The sequence below is a fragment of the Myodes glareolus genome, chromosome 17, assembly GCF_982192425.1.
Source record: "Myodes glareolus chromosome 17, mMyoGla1.1, whole genome shotgun sequence".
In the NCBI taxonomy this organism is placed as follows: domain Eukaryota; kingdom Metazoa; phylum Chordata; class Mammalia; order Rodentia; family Cricetidae; genus Myodes; species Myodes glareolus.
In genome coordinates this window covers 17,137,723-17,153,950 of record NC_142042.1, presented here as the reverse complement: position 1 = coordinate 17,153,950, position 16,228 = coordinate 17,137,723, and the positions used below count along the sequence as shown (strand labels likewise).

Below are 16,228 nucleotides of genomic sequence, written 5' to 3'. Positions count from 1 at the left end.
CTTAAAAAGAAGCCAGAGTAATGTCAGATGGGAAAGCATCACCCAACACACTATATGAAATGGGCAGCTCTCAAAGAATTAATAAAGTTTCTCTTCTGCTACACCTGCTGGTAATGACTATGTGAGTACAAAGGGGTTATTTCATTGACATGATGAGTGTATGTGCTACAGTATGTCATTTTTAACCATCAGAAGAATGTGATGGTGGTCCCAATTATGAAATTTTAAGGTTTTAAACAAAAGAAGAATACAGAAAAAAGGATAGCTAAGGTTGTAATTGCATTCAAGGATATATACTGAGACAAGAAAACAAGAATCATCTGAGGGTAGGACACCAACCACAATTGTATCAGGGAAGCTGGAGAGATTCTGGCCCAAGAGAATGAAGATTTTTGATAGCTCCATTATTATAGCTCCTTTATGTCTATTTGGATCTAGGAGGACAGGCATTGGTTGGAGAATGTGTGGTAAAGATACATCTCTGCTGGAGAGCTGAAAGGTAACTACTACCAAATAAAACCAGTAAAAGCTGTCTCTAGATGCTTCCCCCTTCATCTTCAACTCTTCCCCATTAACTACACCAACAGAAAATGATCTAAGTTCTCCAGATCCATCACCTACAAAGACAGCAGTTCCTCCCATGTGCTCACGGTGGCCGTTCCTTCTCCCTTCCCTTTGTCACCTATGTCTCCCAATAGCATTTGAAAGCATCAAACTGTTGCCATACAAAGGAGTTTCACACTAACCCAGAATGGAATATAAGTGAGGTGGGATTCCCCTCTATATGTTGTGATTACCATTAATGAATAAAGGAACTGCTTTGAGCCTACAGTAGAGCTGTAGGGGAACAGAGCTAGGTGGGGAAAACTAAACAGAATGCTGGGAGAAAGGAGGCAGAGTCAGAGAGAAGCCACATAGACCTACTTAAGCCAGATGGATTTTTAGCAGTAAGCCACAGCCATGTTGTAATACACAGATTAATAGAAATGAGTTAAATTAATATATAAGTCATCCAATAAGAAGCTAGAACTAATGGGCCAAGCAGTGATTTTATTAATGTGGGTTTTGGGTGAATATTTCATTTTTCGGTGGCCAGGACAAACAAGTGTCCTCCTTCCTACATATAACAAAGGTTTATTTATTGGGGGGTAAACTCACAGAGTACTGATTCACAGTCCTTTGCATGCACTGGGAACTGGAACTGAATCCAGCAGCAAAGGGGCCCACACATGCTTTACATCTGCATTCATAGTACATAAGACCACGCCAAAAGTGGGCCAGTATCTTAAAGGCTATTGGCTGAAGAAGTTCCCACAACACCTCCCCCTTTTGTATAAATAGAAGAGGTCTAAGCATAATATAAAACTATATACAATAGGAACAAATATCAAGTATAAAAATTAGAATTACAACCAGCATGGAAAACAACAAGAAAGAAACATATGCTAAATGTTTAGCAGAAAATGTCTTCTCTAGAAGTATTTGAATAAGTACTATAAAGACTTTAAGTTTCTATAAGCCTTGAATTTCTGCCATAGTCATTTGGTATGGCCCTGAAACTGAATGTTCCAATTCATCTTCACTCATCACACAGCTTGCACACAGTAGGAAAAAAATGAACTGGGAAGAATGAAAATGCCTGCTAACAGTAATCTCTGCTGTGGATAATTTAAAGAGAAATGTAACATTGTTATAGAAAAAACACACACACAAAAATGGAAGCAATATTCAGAAAGATAAATGGAATTTTATTGGGCAAATTGATTTTGTGAAAGACTACTATTAATTTAATGATAAATGCACTCATCACCACATTTAAACAGCAAACATATGAATTATAGGCAACTCCTTCCAAATACTATCAAATTTCATCTTCTCTAAGTTAGAGTTCTACCTCTTCCATTGGTCATGTATCTAATGTCAGAATGTACAAAGGATCAGACACTTTTCTGTGAGACTGTATCTCATGATAACTTCGGAAGCTATACATCAAGCATGAGCTGAACAAGGATGACACCAATGAACATGCTAAACTGGGTGGGGGAATCCCATGGAGCCACGAACCATACCCAAAGAAGTACAGGCAACTGAGTAAAGCTGAGAGCAGGAAAGGTGGCGCTTCCCAGGGTAGAGTACTCCGATTGATAGTCCAGTTCAAACTGTCCATTGTGAAAACACACAATAACATGATATGGACTCAATAGGCTATATTTAGGAATAAGTAAGCATAAACAAATATGCACATGCAATATCAGTGGGGAAAGAGGATCAATATGTTAGAGAAGAGTAGATAGAGTGTATAGAAGAATTGGAGAGAGGAAAGAGATGAGGGAAATGTTATAATTACATTATAATCTCAAAAATAAACAAGAGAAAGAAAGTATTTAAGGAATACTTCTTTGACTTTCAGTAGGATTATACCTATTCTGCAGTAATAGCAGAGGGGAAAAAAGAGCTTCTATTAATCTTTAAGACAAAAAAACAGAAATTAAATTGAATACTGGAATACCAAGAATAAAGGAAGAAAAAAGAAAGTGGATTCATAAGCTGACATGTATATGTGAAGAGGGTAGAGAGAGGGTCATGGGAAAAGGTCAGAGAGAAAAAAGGGAGAAGACAGGTCAGGGGCCAGCAGCTTATCCTAACCTCCTTTCCCATGGAGAGTGCACAGTTGTAAGAAACAAAGTCAGGGGAAAAAAGATGCACATTATTACAACAGGTGCAGGGGTGGGGAGAAGGGGAGAATAACTCCAGCCCACAGAGTAACTACAGGTTCTACAGTAGTTGTACATGTGAGTTGTCAAATCATAAGACTGTACACAGGAAATATAAACAAGATACTGGTTGTTTCTAGGGGACATAAAAAGAACAAACACAGAAGGGAACAAGGTTAAGGTTATAGTCAACATTTGTTTCTGTTGAAAAGCCTAGAGAAGATGAAGCAAGCTGTTATCATTTGTTAATATTCAACTGTAACACAATTAGCCTTCAAAATGCCTTATATAAGTGTATAATATACCATAAATATAAATATGCATTATTAAATATACTATAAGTATATTTAATATAACCAAGCAGGATCAGTGGCTAGAAATGGTATATTTCAAGGACTAAGGTGCATATGGCATAAGACCCTGAAATTCAAACGTGATTAATTGGATGAAATTAGCTAAGAAAATGGATTTCTGCTAAGAAACAGAAATACTCTGTCATAAATGTGGGTCCTGTATTAAATATCAAGGAAAGAGGAGCTCTTTATCTTTCCCATGGAGAAAGGTGGGAGGTTCTCTTTACCTTTCCTGTGGAGAACAGTGGGGTTAATCCCAGAGGCGGTGATGGAGGCAGAGGCTTTAGAGAATTACAGGAACAGACTGTTTCAGTTATAATTTCATAATTAATATTCCCACTAGACCCAACCAAGCTTTTGTTCTTCTTAATGTGTGTACCAAGGGGTTATAAAACTTAAGCAGAGTTAGAAAATAAATGTAATTTGAACATTAATAATGTCAATGCGAAAGCCACGGCTCTCATCTTAAAGGGAACAAGGGGAAATTTATTTTTGACTGACAATAACCCAGGAACAAAGAATTAGGTTACTCCAAAGTCTACGTTCCAGCATGGAAGTGGTTTCGCAAGTGTTACAGTTTTGCAGAATAAAGAAAGGCATAAATCAAGGCAGTTTAAACTGCATTAGGCTCATTAGTAGGTATGTCAGAGAGGGAGTTACTGCAAGATGGGAGAAGTTCTTTCAGTGTGTGGGAAATGCACAGAGGGTATGTCACAGAGGAAACGGGAAGTAAAGATGTAGGATTAAGGGTGTCCTGTATGACTGACTCACTGGGTCACACTGCAGCTCCCATGATGAAATTTCTTTTAAATTATTTTATTTTATTTTATTTTCAGGGCTGGGGAGCTTGAAGCGGCAGAGGGAGATGCGAGGGGGGGGGGTAAATGGGATTGGGACACGTGATGCAAAATTCCCAAAGAATCAACAAAAAGTTTAAAGATAAAAATAAGAATGCAGAGGATAAAGACTCATTTTTTTGATTTAAACAGAAAAGGAGATATATGCAAAGTGGCCACATTGGAAAAAAGAACAAAGGGATCCAGAAAGTCCCCCAAGCCCTTCCTAAAGTAAGCCCTAGCGTAAATAGAAGGCCAAGGATGTGTGCACCTAAGAGTGTTCAAGGTGTGGTACCACCCACCGCTGACCCACCGTCACCTCAGCTTCATTCCTTCAAGTTGTTAGAATCTGAGAGTTCTTCCTGGAGGCCAAATTCCCCTCTGCCTGTGGCCCTTTCCTCACCCAGTGTGAGATTCCTGAGTAACTTCTCTTTTCTTTGGAGACCATTGTTTCAGTATTCTGACAGTCAGGTTTAGAGACAAAAATTTCTCTTTAGAAGAGCTTCATATCTGCCAGGCCCTTTACAGTTCCTCCCTTTCTTCTTTAACACTTCTCTCTCCTCTCTCTCTCCTCTCTCTCTCTCTCTCTCTCTCTCTCTCTCTGTGTGTGTGTGTGTGTGTGTGTGTGTGTGTGTATGTGTGTGTGTGTGTGTGTGTGTGTGTGTAAAACAGTGGCCAACAGTGAATGACACTGGCCAGCACTGAATGACACTGGCTAGCAGTATTATGACAACAAAAACAATTGGAGATTCACAGGGATAACAAAGCGCTTCCTGAGTGTCTGAGATCAAGTGACCCTTCTAGGCCAGAATGATGAAGAGTAAATGTTAATTCTCCCGGCTACTGCTCCTAGGAGGGAGGGAGGCAAGGGAGGAAAAACTTGGTAGACACAGAGAAAGACGGGTAATGCTGAGATATGAGCAATACAGTGAGGCACCAGGCAGGACTCTGCCAGGAGGATCAGGAGAATCAAAAACACAGCTGGGAAATGTGTGCTACCCACCGGCTTCATTTAGAGTGCTGTCACTTGGGAAAAATAAAGACTGAAACCTTAACTGGCTCCATTCTCTCAGAGCAGGCGGAGCACGCTTATCCGGACTGACTCAACCCCAGCCACACCACCTGCAGGGCATTCTTGAACACCTACAGGCCCAGTGATTAGTTCCTGTCTTATGTGCTCAGTACACTGCTTAAGGTCAGGTAAAAAGTTTGAAAGTGGAGAATAAAGGGGTTTTAAGTAATATCTCTGATAGCCTTAATATACATTCAATATCTCTTGTATTAATTAAGCTTCTCAATCACAAGTCTGTACCAGGAATTCTGGCAAGAACAGTTAGTAATAGAAAGTTCTGCTATGTAGCTCACCACAGTACACATTCTCTAAGGAGACAAATTCTGGACATGTGTTTTCTGAAGGGCATGAGCAGAACCCACCGTGGCAAAGAGAGACAGGCAGGAATGGAATGGTAAACCAGCAGGGGCTCTACTTCCTGCCCTTATACCTGGGGGTGGCCTCCAGCAGGAAAACAACCTGCATAACACAAGAAAAGAGGGAGAGAAGACCACGGGAGAGGAAGAGCTAAAGGACAGAGAATGACAGTAAGTAAACACTGAAAATCTTGAATAATCCAGAAAGCTCCTAAAAACTAAGTGTTGCGCTTTGAAAGAGCACGTAAAAGTGTGATGAAAAGATGCGTGAAAGATGCACTGGTTAGCACAACACAGCTAATGCTTGAAACCACAGACAACACACATGAGGGAATCTCCGGTCACATCAGATCTATTGCAAGTGTGTGATATGCAAGGCTTACACAGAATTCTGCACACACTCTTTATGTCTCCTGTATCATTTTCCCAGTGGCTGTGGAAGTAATTTACTCAGCTGACCCCAGCACATCCCTAAACTCTCTGAGCGTGGAACATTTTCTGCAGTACCTTTCCCTGGAGCTCAGTGCTTGCGGTTAAAAATGATTGACAAAGTAACAGAATCTAGCATTACCCCGAAGACAAAACACTGGGCACATCTGTGAGAAATTTTCTAGACTGGGTTGGTTAAGGTGAGATGACCCACACATACTACGTGTGGGCTGCACAATTCTATGGGCTGGAGTCCCGGACTGAGTAAAAAGGAGGCAGCATTCCTCTCTCCCAGCTTCCTGACAGTGAGTGGAAGGTGACCAGCTCCTCACCTCCTTACTGCTCTGGCTTCCCTGTCATGTAGACAAACCTCCAAAGAGGAAGCCCAATAGAGCTATAAGTTTCTTTCTGTCAGGTATTGTTCTGCATTCACAACAACAACAAATGGAACTAAAACAATGTTTCAAACAACCAATTTCTAAAAATCTCCATGTATTTTAGAACTTCAGAACTAAAACTCCATCAAAGGTGGGGACATTTGCAAGACAATTACTGAAAGTGTTGACATGACATCACCACTTAGGTCTATGAATCTGATGTATTTAAAAAGCTACAGTAAACACACACACACACACACACACACACACACACACACACACACCAAAAGCAGCACAGAAAATGATACCAGAAGTGTTCAGGAAATTCAGTCTCTGCTATATAGAATCAATCTTTTTCTGTATTTGGACAACTCATAACCATCAGTGAGGAGATCTATAAAACAGTCCAATCACTCAACACTGGGGATTTTCTGTTTAAGATTCAACACCTGAGATCCCCTGATCAGAATTTATTTCTCCTATAAGAAATGTTTTATTTGGACAGTGAAGTACTAGAAAGCACACAGAGCGGTGTGCATTCCTCCAAGGCCTTTCCTGTGGCATCATTTTCCCTTCCTTAGGGACATCAGAAATCTTCTAACATCGCCTGGATTAAATCTCCTTTGAGCAGGAAATGTACCAGCAAAAGACGAAAACTAGAGCAAAAGTGTTGTGCGAATAGAAAGCCCCTAAGGCACCAACAGAGCTCTCTGTGATTCTCAGGTTCCCTGGGAACCTTCCAAAAATTACCAAAAAGCCTAAGGGACCACTTACTGCCTGAGCAGAAATAAGAATGAAGATTAAGTTCTCACAGGAAATTCACGTAGGAACATGGGTTAGCGATGGCTGCAACTGAAATATAACACTCTAAATAGCTGCATGTGCACAGACACACAACGCAAATCACCATGAAGGGTAAAACTCAGAGAAATAAGTAAAGCAAGGCTTAAACCCTGCCCTAAGAATGGAAGATGTCAAAACTCTGACACAGGAAATAAAAATAAAAATGTCTGAGATCATCCAACATAACATTGTTCATCAAAGATATCTCAATTTAGCCCCTACGAGCCTGATCCTCTCCCTAGAAATCTGAGAGATCATTTAATTCATTCCCCTCAATGAAAGAAAAAATTAGGAATAAAAGCTCAGTTTACTTTAAGTTTCACAATGGTGTTGCCTCAATTAGAAAAAAAAAATGTTCCTACATTTGCTGATTTAAAACAGTAGCAGTATTTGTAATTCTGTCATGTCTAAAGGGAAATCCATGGTTGATTTGACATGCCTTTGACTCTCAAGGTAGCAATGAGTAGTAGGAGAGATGAGGCATATCTCTGCATAATAAAACTGTAGGCAGACACAGTCCAGAAAATTCAGAAGGTGGTATCTTTCCTCTTAGGTATAGATGGGTATGCAGACTAAGAGGCATATCAGATACTGGGGAAGTATACATGGAAAGACAGAATACTCCACATTAGGGACTCTAGCAGCAAAAGCAAATCACCAGGCAGCTTGGGCTATGCAAAGAGAAAACACAGAGATTCAACATTGCAAAAGAAAGACAAATCAGAGTATGGGTAAAATATACAATACTGAAGGGCACAGTCAAGAATGTGCAGATTCTCTGAAGCTAGCATAACATGGTTTTCTTATCTGCAAAGTCCATCCTCAATTACCTAGTATGCAAAACTTAAAATACCTCCATAGTCATGGTGAAGACCCTGGCCTGGGGATAGAATTTTGACAGATGCTTGCACTGTTTACATTCTACCAGGAGGCAAACATAAGAAGCCAGCAATCACTGCAGCCTATGAGAAATGCCTTGACACTTTGTATAGAGCTGCTTATGAGTAACAACAGATGTCCATGCAGTCAGTCTAAAGTTCAGCAGCAGGAAAACATAGAAGTGATGTAAGTTATACAGATAGTAAGAAGAAAACCACTTGAGGGTGTGAGAAGTAGAATGTGTTCAAAATTGATAGGAAAAGGTAAGCAGTACGGTAGGAATAAATCTCAAGAGAAGCCCAAAGTCAGAAAAGAGTTCACCACAGCAAGGGACGTAACTACATTTTAACCCAAGGCCACAGAAAGCTATGAAATTATGATGACGTCCAAAGAGCCCTTCAAGAAAATAAATTCTGCAGTCTGAAGAAAACACTGGAAGGCAGAAAGAGAGAAAGGAAGTAACTGTATAATGCTTTACCCAAGGATCCAGATGAAACAGTATAGTGAGGTTAACCATCATACTAAAGGTAAAACATGAGTTTCATGAAGATAGAACTCATTCAACTGCACAAAAAAAAAAAAAAAAACCAGACACTTCGAGTTTTAAAATGATTCAGCCAAACTCAGAGCTAGAGCTAGAAGAAAGGTCAGATACAGCCGGAAATCTCACACAGAGAACTATTTAAAGGTGAAAGATGAGTAGAATCAGTGTCAGGAGAAAGGGGAGCCTGAAGCGCACAGCGACATATTGTGTAGTGATGCTGAGAGCACTGGGCACCAGGGACCATGGTGTCACCATGAGTGAGGGCTTCTGGTGCACACAGAGATGGTTCCTCAATAAAGCAGGCAGGGAGGGGAGGGGATAGCAGAAGACAGATGGGAAGGATGAGAAAGGCTATCACCTCTGGAACTGCTTTGGAGAAATGTAACTAGGAGCTGGTAAGTAGAGGCACACCAGAAGAATTACTTATGTACGGATGTCTGGTTGTTGTAGAGTAGATTTGAAAAGGGTTGCCTTTCACAAAAATGAATTTTGAAGAGAAACTTGATTTAATACTGGATTTAAAATATTAAATGGTGTGAGATTTATGTCTCCGACTTAAATTTATACCACAATTCACTTTCTTTAACTTTTTGTCAGATATGTGAAACCCTCCACATATCTGAAGTCATTATTAAATCCCATCTCAGATTTTATGTTCAGGACAAAATGGAAACCCATTAGTTCTTTCTTGTAATCATCTTCCCAGCTCTTTCTTCTGTCCTTCTTTATGCTATGTAGAATCTTCCTTGGAAAACATTCATAAGCAGGGCAACAGATATACTAAGAGGGCAGCCTGGACTGAGTATTCTAAGGGAGTTATGTATTAGTTTCCTTCACCACTAGCTCCCAAATAAACCTTGCTTTCTTTTCAAACTAGAGGAGCCATTTTCTCTAAATCAACTCCACCTGTTATATCCAACCTTTCCCTATTGCATGAAGACTTTATAATCTACAAAGTTCAGACTGAAGAATTTTGTAATTGTGTTGCAAAAGCAAAATTGCAACAATAACAACAAAAATGTTCTAGGTTTGTGATTTTGTACTCGGGTACATGGTTGGACATAGGTTCTAGCTTCAAGAGAAAAAGAAAATAGTCCCAGACTCCTTAGTGTGAAACCGTCCCTACTGTGCAGGGGCTGTCAATATACCAAAGAGCCTGCAGGGTCTGCACACTACCACAGTGAGTCCGAATGTGCCTGTCCAGGTGCTACGTTCTCCATTTAAGCTACTTTAAAACAGTGCTGAATATCAGTTGCTTTGTTCCTTGGTTTATAGTACTTCTTTCAAACCTTTACGAAGTAATCCTGACTGTCCGACACACAAATAAAATATGGCCTTTTCTTCTATAGCTGCTGATTCTTCCTAAAACCTCTCCATAATTACAAATGTTATGCAGAACTCTGGCAATAGCTTCTCAGGCATCATCGTAGGGTCTTTATGAAAGTCAAAAAACATCATTGACCAAAATCAACTTGATGAAGAAAGAGTTTGTTCCACCTTACAGTGGAATGTAATTTTTAATTACATTCAGAAAAGCCAGGACAGGAAGTCAAGGTAAGAATTTGGAGGTAGTAACTGAAGCGGAAACCTTGGAGGACAACTGCTTACTGGCTTGCACTCCATGGCTTATTTACCCTGCTTTCTCATGGTACCTAGGACTGACCCCAAAACACCTTGTTACAAAGAAAATGGTAATATTCTTATCTCCAACAGAGTTGAAGTCTATGATATTCCTCAACCATTGAATTATCTTAGGACAGGAGCACTCAGAAAGAATCTTAAAATGGGTGTTGACTTGGATACTAACCTGATAAACTTGACAGCCAAGCCCAGGTCTGCGATGCAGCAAGTCCCATTTTTCTTCACCAGGATGTTCTTACTTTTTAGGTCTCTGTGGGCGATTGCTGGTTTGCCTTGAGTACTGAAGATTTCCGTGTGTAAGTGGCATAGGCCGCTGACAGAAGAGTAGGCTAACCTCAGCATGGACTTTGCGTCTAGGGTGGTGGATTTCAGATAGTCATAAAGAGAACCATTTTCATGATAGTCTGTGATGAGGTATAACTGTGTCCAGGACCCAGTTCCTTTAATATCTGCAGCAATAAACCCTAAAAGGCAAAAGAGTAAAGAGGACTAGATGTGTTTCCTGGACAGAATGAGGAATAATTCATATGCTTAAATATTCTTCCCCTCCAGATGTCTTTGGATTAGTACCTTGCTCAGTTTTCTGACTATGCCTATGATGGTGTTAAAGTACTAATATCAAGCTGATGTGATCAAAATTGGAGGGAGGAAGAAAAACTAAGACTTTGGATCTGAAATCACTCTCTGACCAGTAGTATAGAAATTCCTTTATGGTACTGAAGTTACATATAAGGCATGTTGCATGAAAGGCTTAAATCAGGCCTTCTACTTCACTGACTGGATCCTCTCCTACTGACTTGACCCATGTAGATCACATCTAACCTGAGGAAAGGAAAAGGGAATCAATTCTGAACATAAACACTTGCTACAAATAAATGCTGCAAATAAAAATACCTAAAACTTTTTAGAACATTGAAACCCAAATATGGTCCTTCAAATCCCTAATAAACCTTAAGGAATTCTTGTATTTCATTTGTGCTTCCTGTTTCTGAAGAAAAAGATAAATCACTGGTGAGTATTGCATTTCCAGTCCACCACCCATCCACAGAAGCATGATAGTCATGCCTCTTGTGACGTCTTTTGTGAGAAACTTATGGGCTCTGGGCTCAATCCAGAAAGAAAGAATCTGTAAGTTTCATAATAGGTCTAGACAGATGAGTTCATATGCAGATGTGGAGAGAAAGACAGAAGAATGTGACAAAACCCCAACTATCGCTGTGTAGACTGTGACTCACCCAGAATGTTTTCATGCCTCATCAGGACCGTCTGATAAATCTCTGTCTCTCGGAACCAGCTGGCTTCCTCCGTGGTAAAGAACACTTTCACAGCTACCTTTTCTCCACGCCACTTTCCCATCCACACTTCCCCATAGCGACCTTTTCCAATTTGCTTCACCATCTGAATTTGCTTAGCTATTGTCCTTTGGACCTGGCAAAGCCCAAAACATGTTATTAATATATTTACAGCACTATACATCTGGTTAAACTTTTCTCCATGTGCGGAGTGGGAGAAAAATGACTAAGTGTAAAAAATGTGTAGTCAACATTACTCTCTATACACATGAGTTCTTTATATTTACTACTTTATGCTGTTCTCTCAAGTGCATTTCAGATGGATGCTTGCTAATTTTAAATAGTCAAATACTGCTTCCAAATAATTAGACATTCCATTCTCCAATTCTACTTATTGCAATTTTCATAGAGAATAAAGCAAGACAAATGGTTTCACAGTAATTCATACCTGACAGATTAAGGCATTCTACTGTTATAATGATTTATTGAATAGTCTGAAGAATTCTTGCCACCACAGAACAAACCATGGATCCATTAAATAAGACAAAAAAAATATTGGACGCACAAGGAAATTTATCAAAATTTCTAAATTGGGGAAGAGCAGAGAAAACAAACGACAAACAAATTGAAGGGATGAAGTGGGAAAGGAGAGCTGAGTAGAAACAAAACAAACAGGAAACTCCACTGCAAATGCGACTGAGCACTCCCGCCTGACAGTCTTGAATACCTTCTTCCAATTATATAGTGGGATTTTTAGTTACAGAATGCCAAACAGCTCCAGAAAAATGTTTAAGAAAAAGAAACTAAATAAAGACTAGGCAAGTGAGGTGAGACGGTAGAAAATTGTACATTTGAAATAAAGATACTTGTTGCCGTGAAAAATACAGAACGGGGACACAAAACAGTAGTCCATACAGGAAAACAGGCAACAGAAAGTTAACAAGTTGGAGACAATCTTTGTTTAATAATCTACAAAACAGAGCTGAAGAATTACAAAGGGGGGGGCATTGAGTTAAGTGGCATTGGAATGAAATGACTGTCTTCATGGTGTTTACATCATCTGTACTTAACAATGGTGTCGTGGCTGAAAGGAAGAACTACTGGAGGCAGTTTACATAATCTGGAAAGTCGACAGAAAGAATGAACAGCCAGGTCTGGGGGCACACACCCATAGTCTCAGGACTCAGGAGGCCAAGTAGATAGACTGTGTGGTGAAGGGCAACCCGATCTACATAGGAAAATGTCTCAAAAAATAAGCAAGTCAGCCAGCATAAAATACTAGCAAAATCTTACCATAATAAAGACAAAGTCCTTTTTCTATACATTAGGTAAAAGCTTAAGGTTTTTCTTTATATTTCTGAATTTTTAGGATCATTAAATTGTGATAACTAATTCTCTCACTGCCAGGTTCCAAGGATTAGCAGCCTAACCCCCCACCACCCCACCCAACCCCCGCCAGACAGTATAACAGATTCTAAGGCTTTGGATATGGACATTATTCTGCAGATTACTTCCTCAGAGGTCCTGAGTTTATTCTTAAAACTGTTCCTGACATTGACCAAAAAAAATTAAATCTTGTTACAAAAGAAAACTTTTTTCTAAAGTTAAGATTTTAAAAATCAAAGGACTGCGAGGATTCTAGAAAACACAAAGTGAGGCAGAAATAAGCAGACCAGTAGATGCATAAAGCAACTCTCCCTCACAGAGTTAGGCATTCTGGATCAGGCGACCGTTGGTATACTTTATGTCCACTGCCCCTGACAAGATGACGGAAGCATCAGGAGAGACAGATAGGGAGCAGTTAGAGCATCCACCTGGTAGGGGACTTACTATAGTTATTAAAGCTAGCACATTCCCCTAACAGATGCACAGGCATTGCTCTGTGAATCTAAGGAATCCTGCCTAACAAACAGCTCTGCTTCTTGTCCACCAATGAGATGTCTTCTCTAGTGAACGTACTGATAGCAATCGCAATGTTAATAGGATAGAAACCACAGACCTCTAAGGCACGCTGTCATTAACTTAGACTTAGAAACGAAATCTTATTCACACTTTAAGATTATGTCATCAAAGAACTTGAACATATGCTTGAAATTTAAAAACTGACTTCAGTTTTTTTATTTCACCAAAGCTCCTTCTCTTTCTGCACATGAATTTTTTATTCAAATCCGGTTTCAACATTTTTTATTAAAGTTGATGTTTGCAATCTCCAGCTGGGGGAGTTCCATTTTAGCCCTCAGCATGCCCAGTATCAGTGTCCTGGAGCTGCCCTTCCAGACCCCCTCCCTGAGAAAGTCCTCATGGTAGTTCGACCCCTCCCAAACCTGACCCCACGCCTACAGGTTATTTTAGGCAAGGCCTCCCAACCTGCCACATGGTTCTCTCTTGTGGGTTTCTCTTCTTCCCCTAGGGCCACACTGGAATGCTTTCCTCAGATAAATTTGGACTTATTAATTTTTAATTGGCTCAATTTGATTGACTGTGTCAGCGGAGAGGCTTAATATCCAGGTACAGAAAACTTTCAGTTGAGTACGCAAATAAAATTTATGGTAATTTGCTATAATTTTTACCTTAAGTGTCACCCAAAGGTCTGTGTGTTCAGAGTTTGCTCTCCCACTTAGTTCAAGGATGAGCAAGAGGGAACGTTAAGACATGGGGTCTGATAGGAGCTCTTTAGGTCACAGGGAATGTGGACACAAACGGAACTTTAGGTCTCTCAATTTCCTGTTTCACTTCCCTGTCATGAGATAAGTAGTTCTGTTCCATCATGTGTTTTCACCTGAGTGTGCAACCACAGCCAAAACCCAGAGGACAAACAACCACACACAACCCCCTAGCCTTATGGGCCCAAACAAAGATTTCTCTATATTAGCTGGCTATCTTGGCTATCTGCCATAAAAAAAAAAGACCAGCATATATCTGTGATATTAAACTACCATAACTAAAATTTCCCACTGTATTAAAAAAGTAACCAATCAGGTGAGAAAGCCATTCCCTTAACGATACTGACTACTCTCTTCTCAATCTTTATCTCAAAGCTCACATCTTAAGACTAGATAGTACAGCCATGACGCTGAGATGATATTACTTTTTCATGGATCTAGGTCTCCTGGGAGCCTCTTTTTTAGGCTGCTACCCATACAATTTTCTTACGCAACTAATATTTCACATGTTAAGAGTGTCAATAACATGGACTATAGAGGCTCAGTCTGAATTAGAATCTGGCTTCTCCGTATACTAACTGATTGACTTAACTGGGACTATATCCCTAAATTAATGCAAAAATATATTAATATATTTCTCATGCAGCCAAGTGATACATATTGGGTTTTTTGGTGGATCATAATCTGTATAAACAATGATTGTCTTAGAAGACTAAATTTCCTGGTGGTAATAGAGCTATATTACATTGTGTGAAAACATGCTTTAATGTTCACACGACAATACGATTGTCTAGAGATGCATTTCTTAGACTCTATCTCCATCATTAATGATCACATGGCTTTCTTATCTCATGGGGCTACTATAAATAGTCAACAGGAACATATTTTCAAAGGACAATCTCTGGCTTGGACAAACCAGCCAATGTAGCAAGAGAATCTATACTGTTAACAGTTCTAGAACAACATCAGAAGAAAGGCAATGATCAGTAATGACTAGCTACAAACCCTGTAAACTACAGCAGTGACTTGCCTGCAAGATACCTTGATACAAAAGGTGCAATGAGTGTCATCAACAACGTTCTGATTGAATTTAAGGCCCATTCCATGAGACTGACCCCACATCTGACATCACTGAAGTGGCCACGGATCTCAGACTTGATAAATCATGGGCCTAGGGGAAAACCTACAACTATTATTTTGCAACAGGAAAATCTTAAAAAAATGATTCCTAATGCCATATTGCTATGATTACAGATGAGTGCATCACTCCACTCTCATCAGAGAAGCTTTTTTTCTTGCAGTAGATGGAAATTAACACAGAGACCCACAACTGGACAGTATGCAGAGAGAAACTTTGGAGCACTCAATCCTAAATGGGATATCTTCAACAAACCCCTCTACTCAAGGTTCAGAGATCCATGTGGAAAAGAAGACAGAATGATGGTAAGAGCCAAAGTTGGTGAATGGCTCCAAAGAAACAGTGTCTTCAAGACACAACAGGACTGATGCACATATAAAGTCACAGGAACTATAACAGCATGCACAAGTTCAAGCCAGACCAAATCCTAGCATTAGAAGTAGAAAGTGGACACAGGGTCCCACCCCAACCAAGAAGCTTTTTGCGACTAATTCCTACTGGCAAAGGGAAAATCAGTTTGCTCCAATGGAGTGTCACTGGGTGTATCAACCACAGTCCAGGGCAGATCCTATGCCTAAGAGTAGTTGGCCAGCAAAAAAAAAATCATACACCATGAATTTTTTAATGGGCTTTTATTTTGCTTTGTGCTTTTTTTGTTGTTCTGTTGCGCTTTGTTTTGTGTTCTGAGCAAGACAGAACATGAAGTTGAGTGGGCAGGAAATTAGGATCACGGAGGAGGTGGGGAGGGTAAAACATGATGACAACACTGTGTATGAAAAAATAAATAAAAATTAAGAATTACCCCTTGAATTTGTTTTTCTCAAGTATTTTGCTGCAGCAGTGAAGAGCAGATGAAGAGAGAAGCCAAACACTGGTAGTGGGCTGGGATCTAGAGTATAGACTCAGGATCCCTGAGGATGGTAAAACTCTAGAGCTAAAAGCTCTTCAAAACAAATAACTGAGCATCCTGCTTAATGGATTGGAGAGACTCTGGAAAGGATAGGAAGAGAATACAATAGGGTATATCTAACCCTCAAGTGAGGCCTGCCAATTAAACTGCAACATTAGTATAAAAGGATTATGTAATGACA

The 16,228-nt window shown here is 39.8% G+C and overlaps 1 protein-coding gene across 8 annotated transcripts in view; it reads right to left on the bottom strand.

The window, feature by feature from the left end:
* Positions 1-16,228, bottom strand: part of Bmpr1b (bone morphogenetic protein receptor type 1B) — a 301,493-nt gene that overhangs the window by 9,173 nt on the left and 276,092 nt on the right. For all 8 annotated transcript variants that reach the window (XM_085677630.2, XM_085677634.2, XM_085677629.2 and 5 more), the window contains 2 exons: positions 11,280-11,472; positions 10,211-10,508 (listed from right to left, as the gene is read on the bottom strand). In XM_085677630.2, the coding sequence (XP_085533756.1) occupies positions 10,211-10,508; positions 11,280-11,472 (491 nt within the window). The remainder of the gene's footprint in view (positions 1-10,210; positions 10,509-11,279; positions 11,473-16,228) is intronic.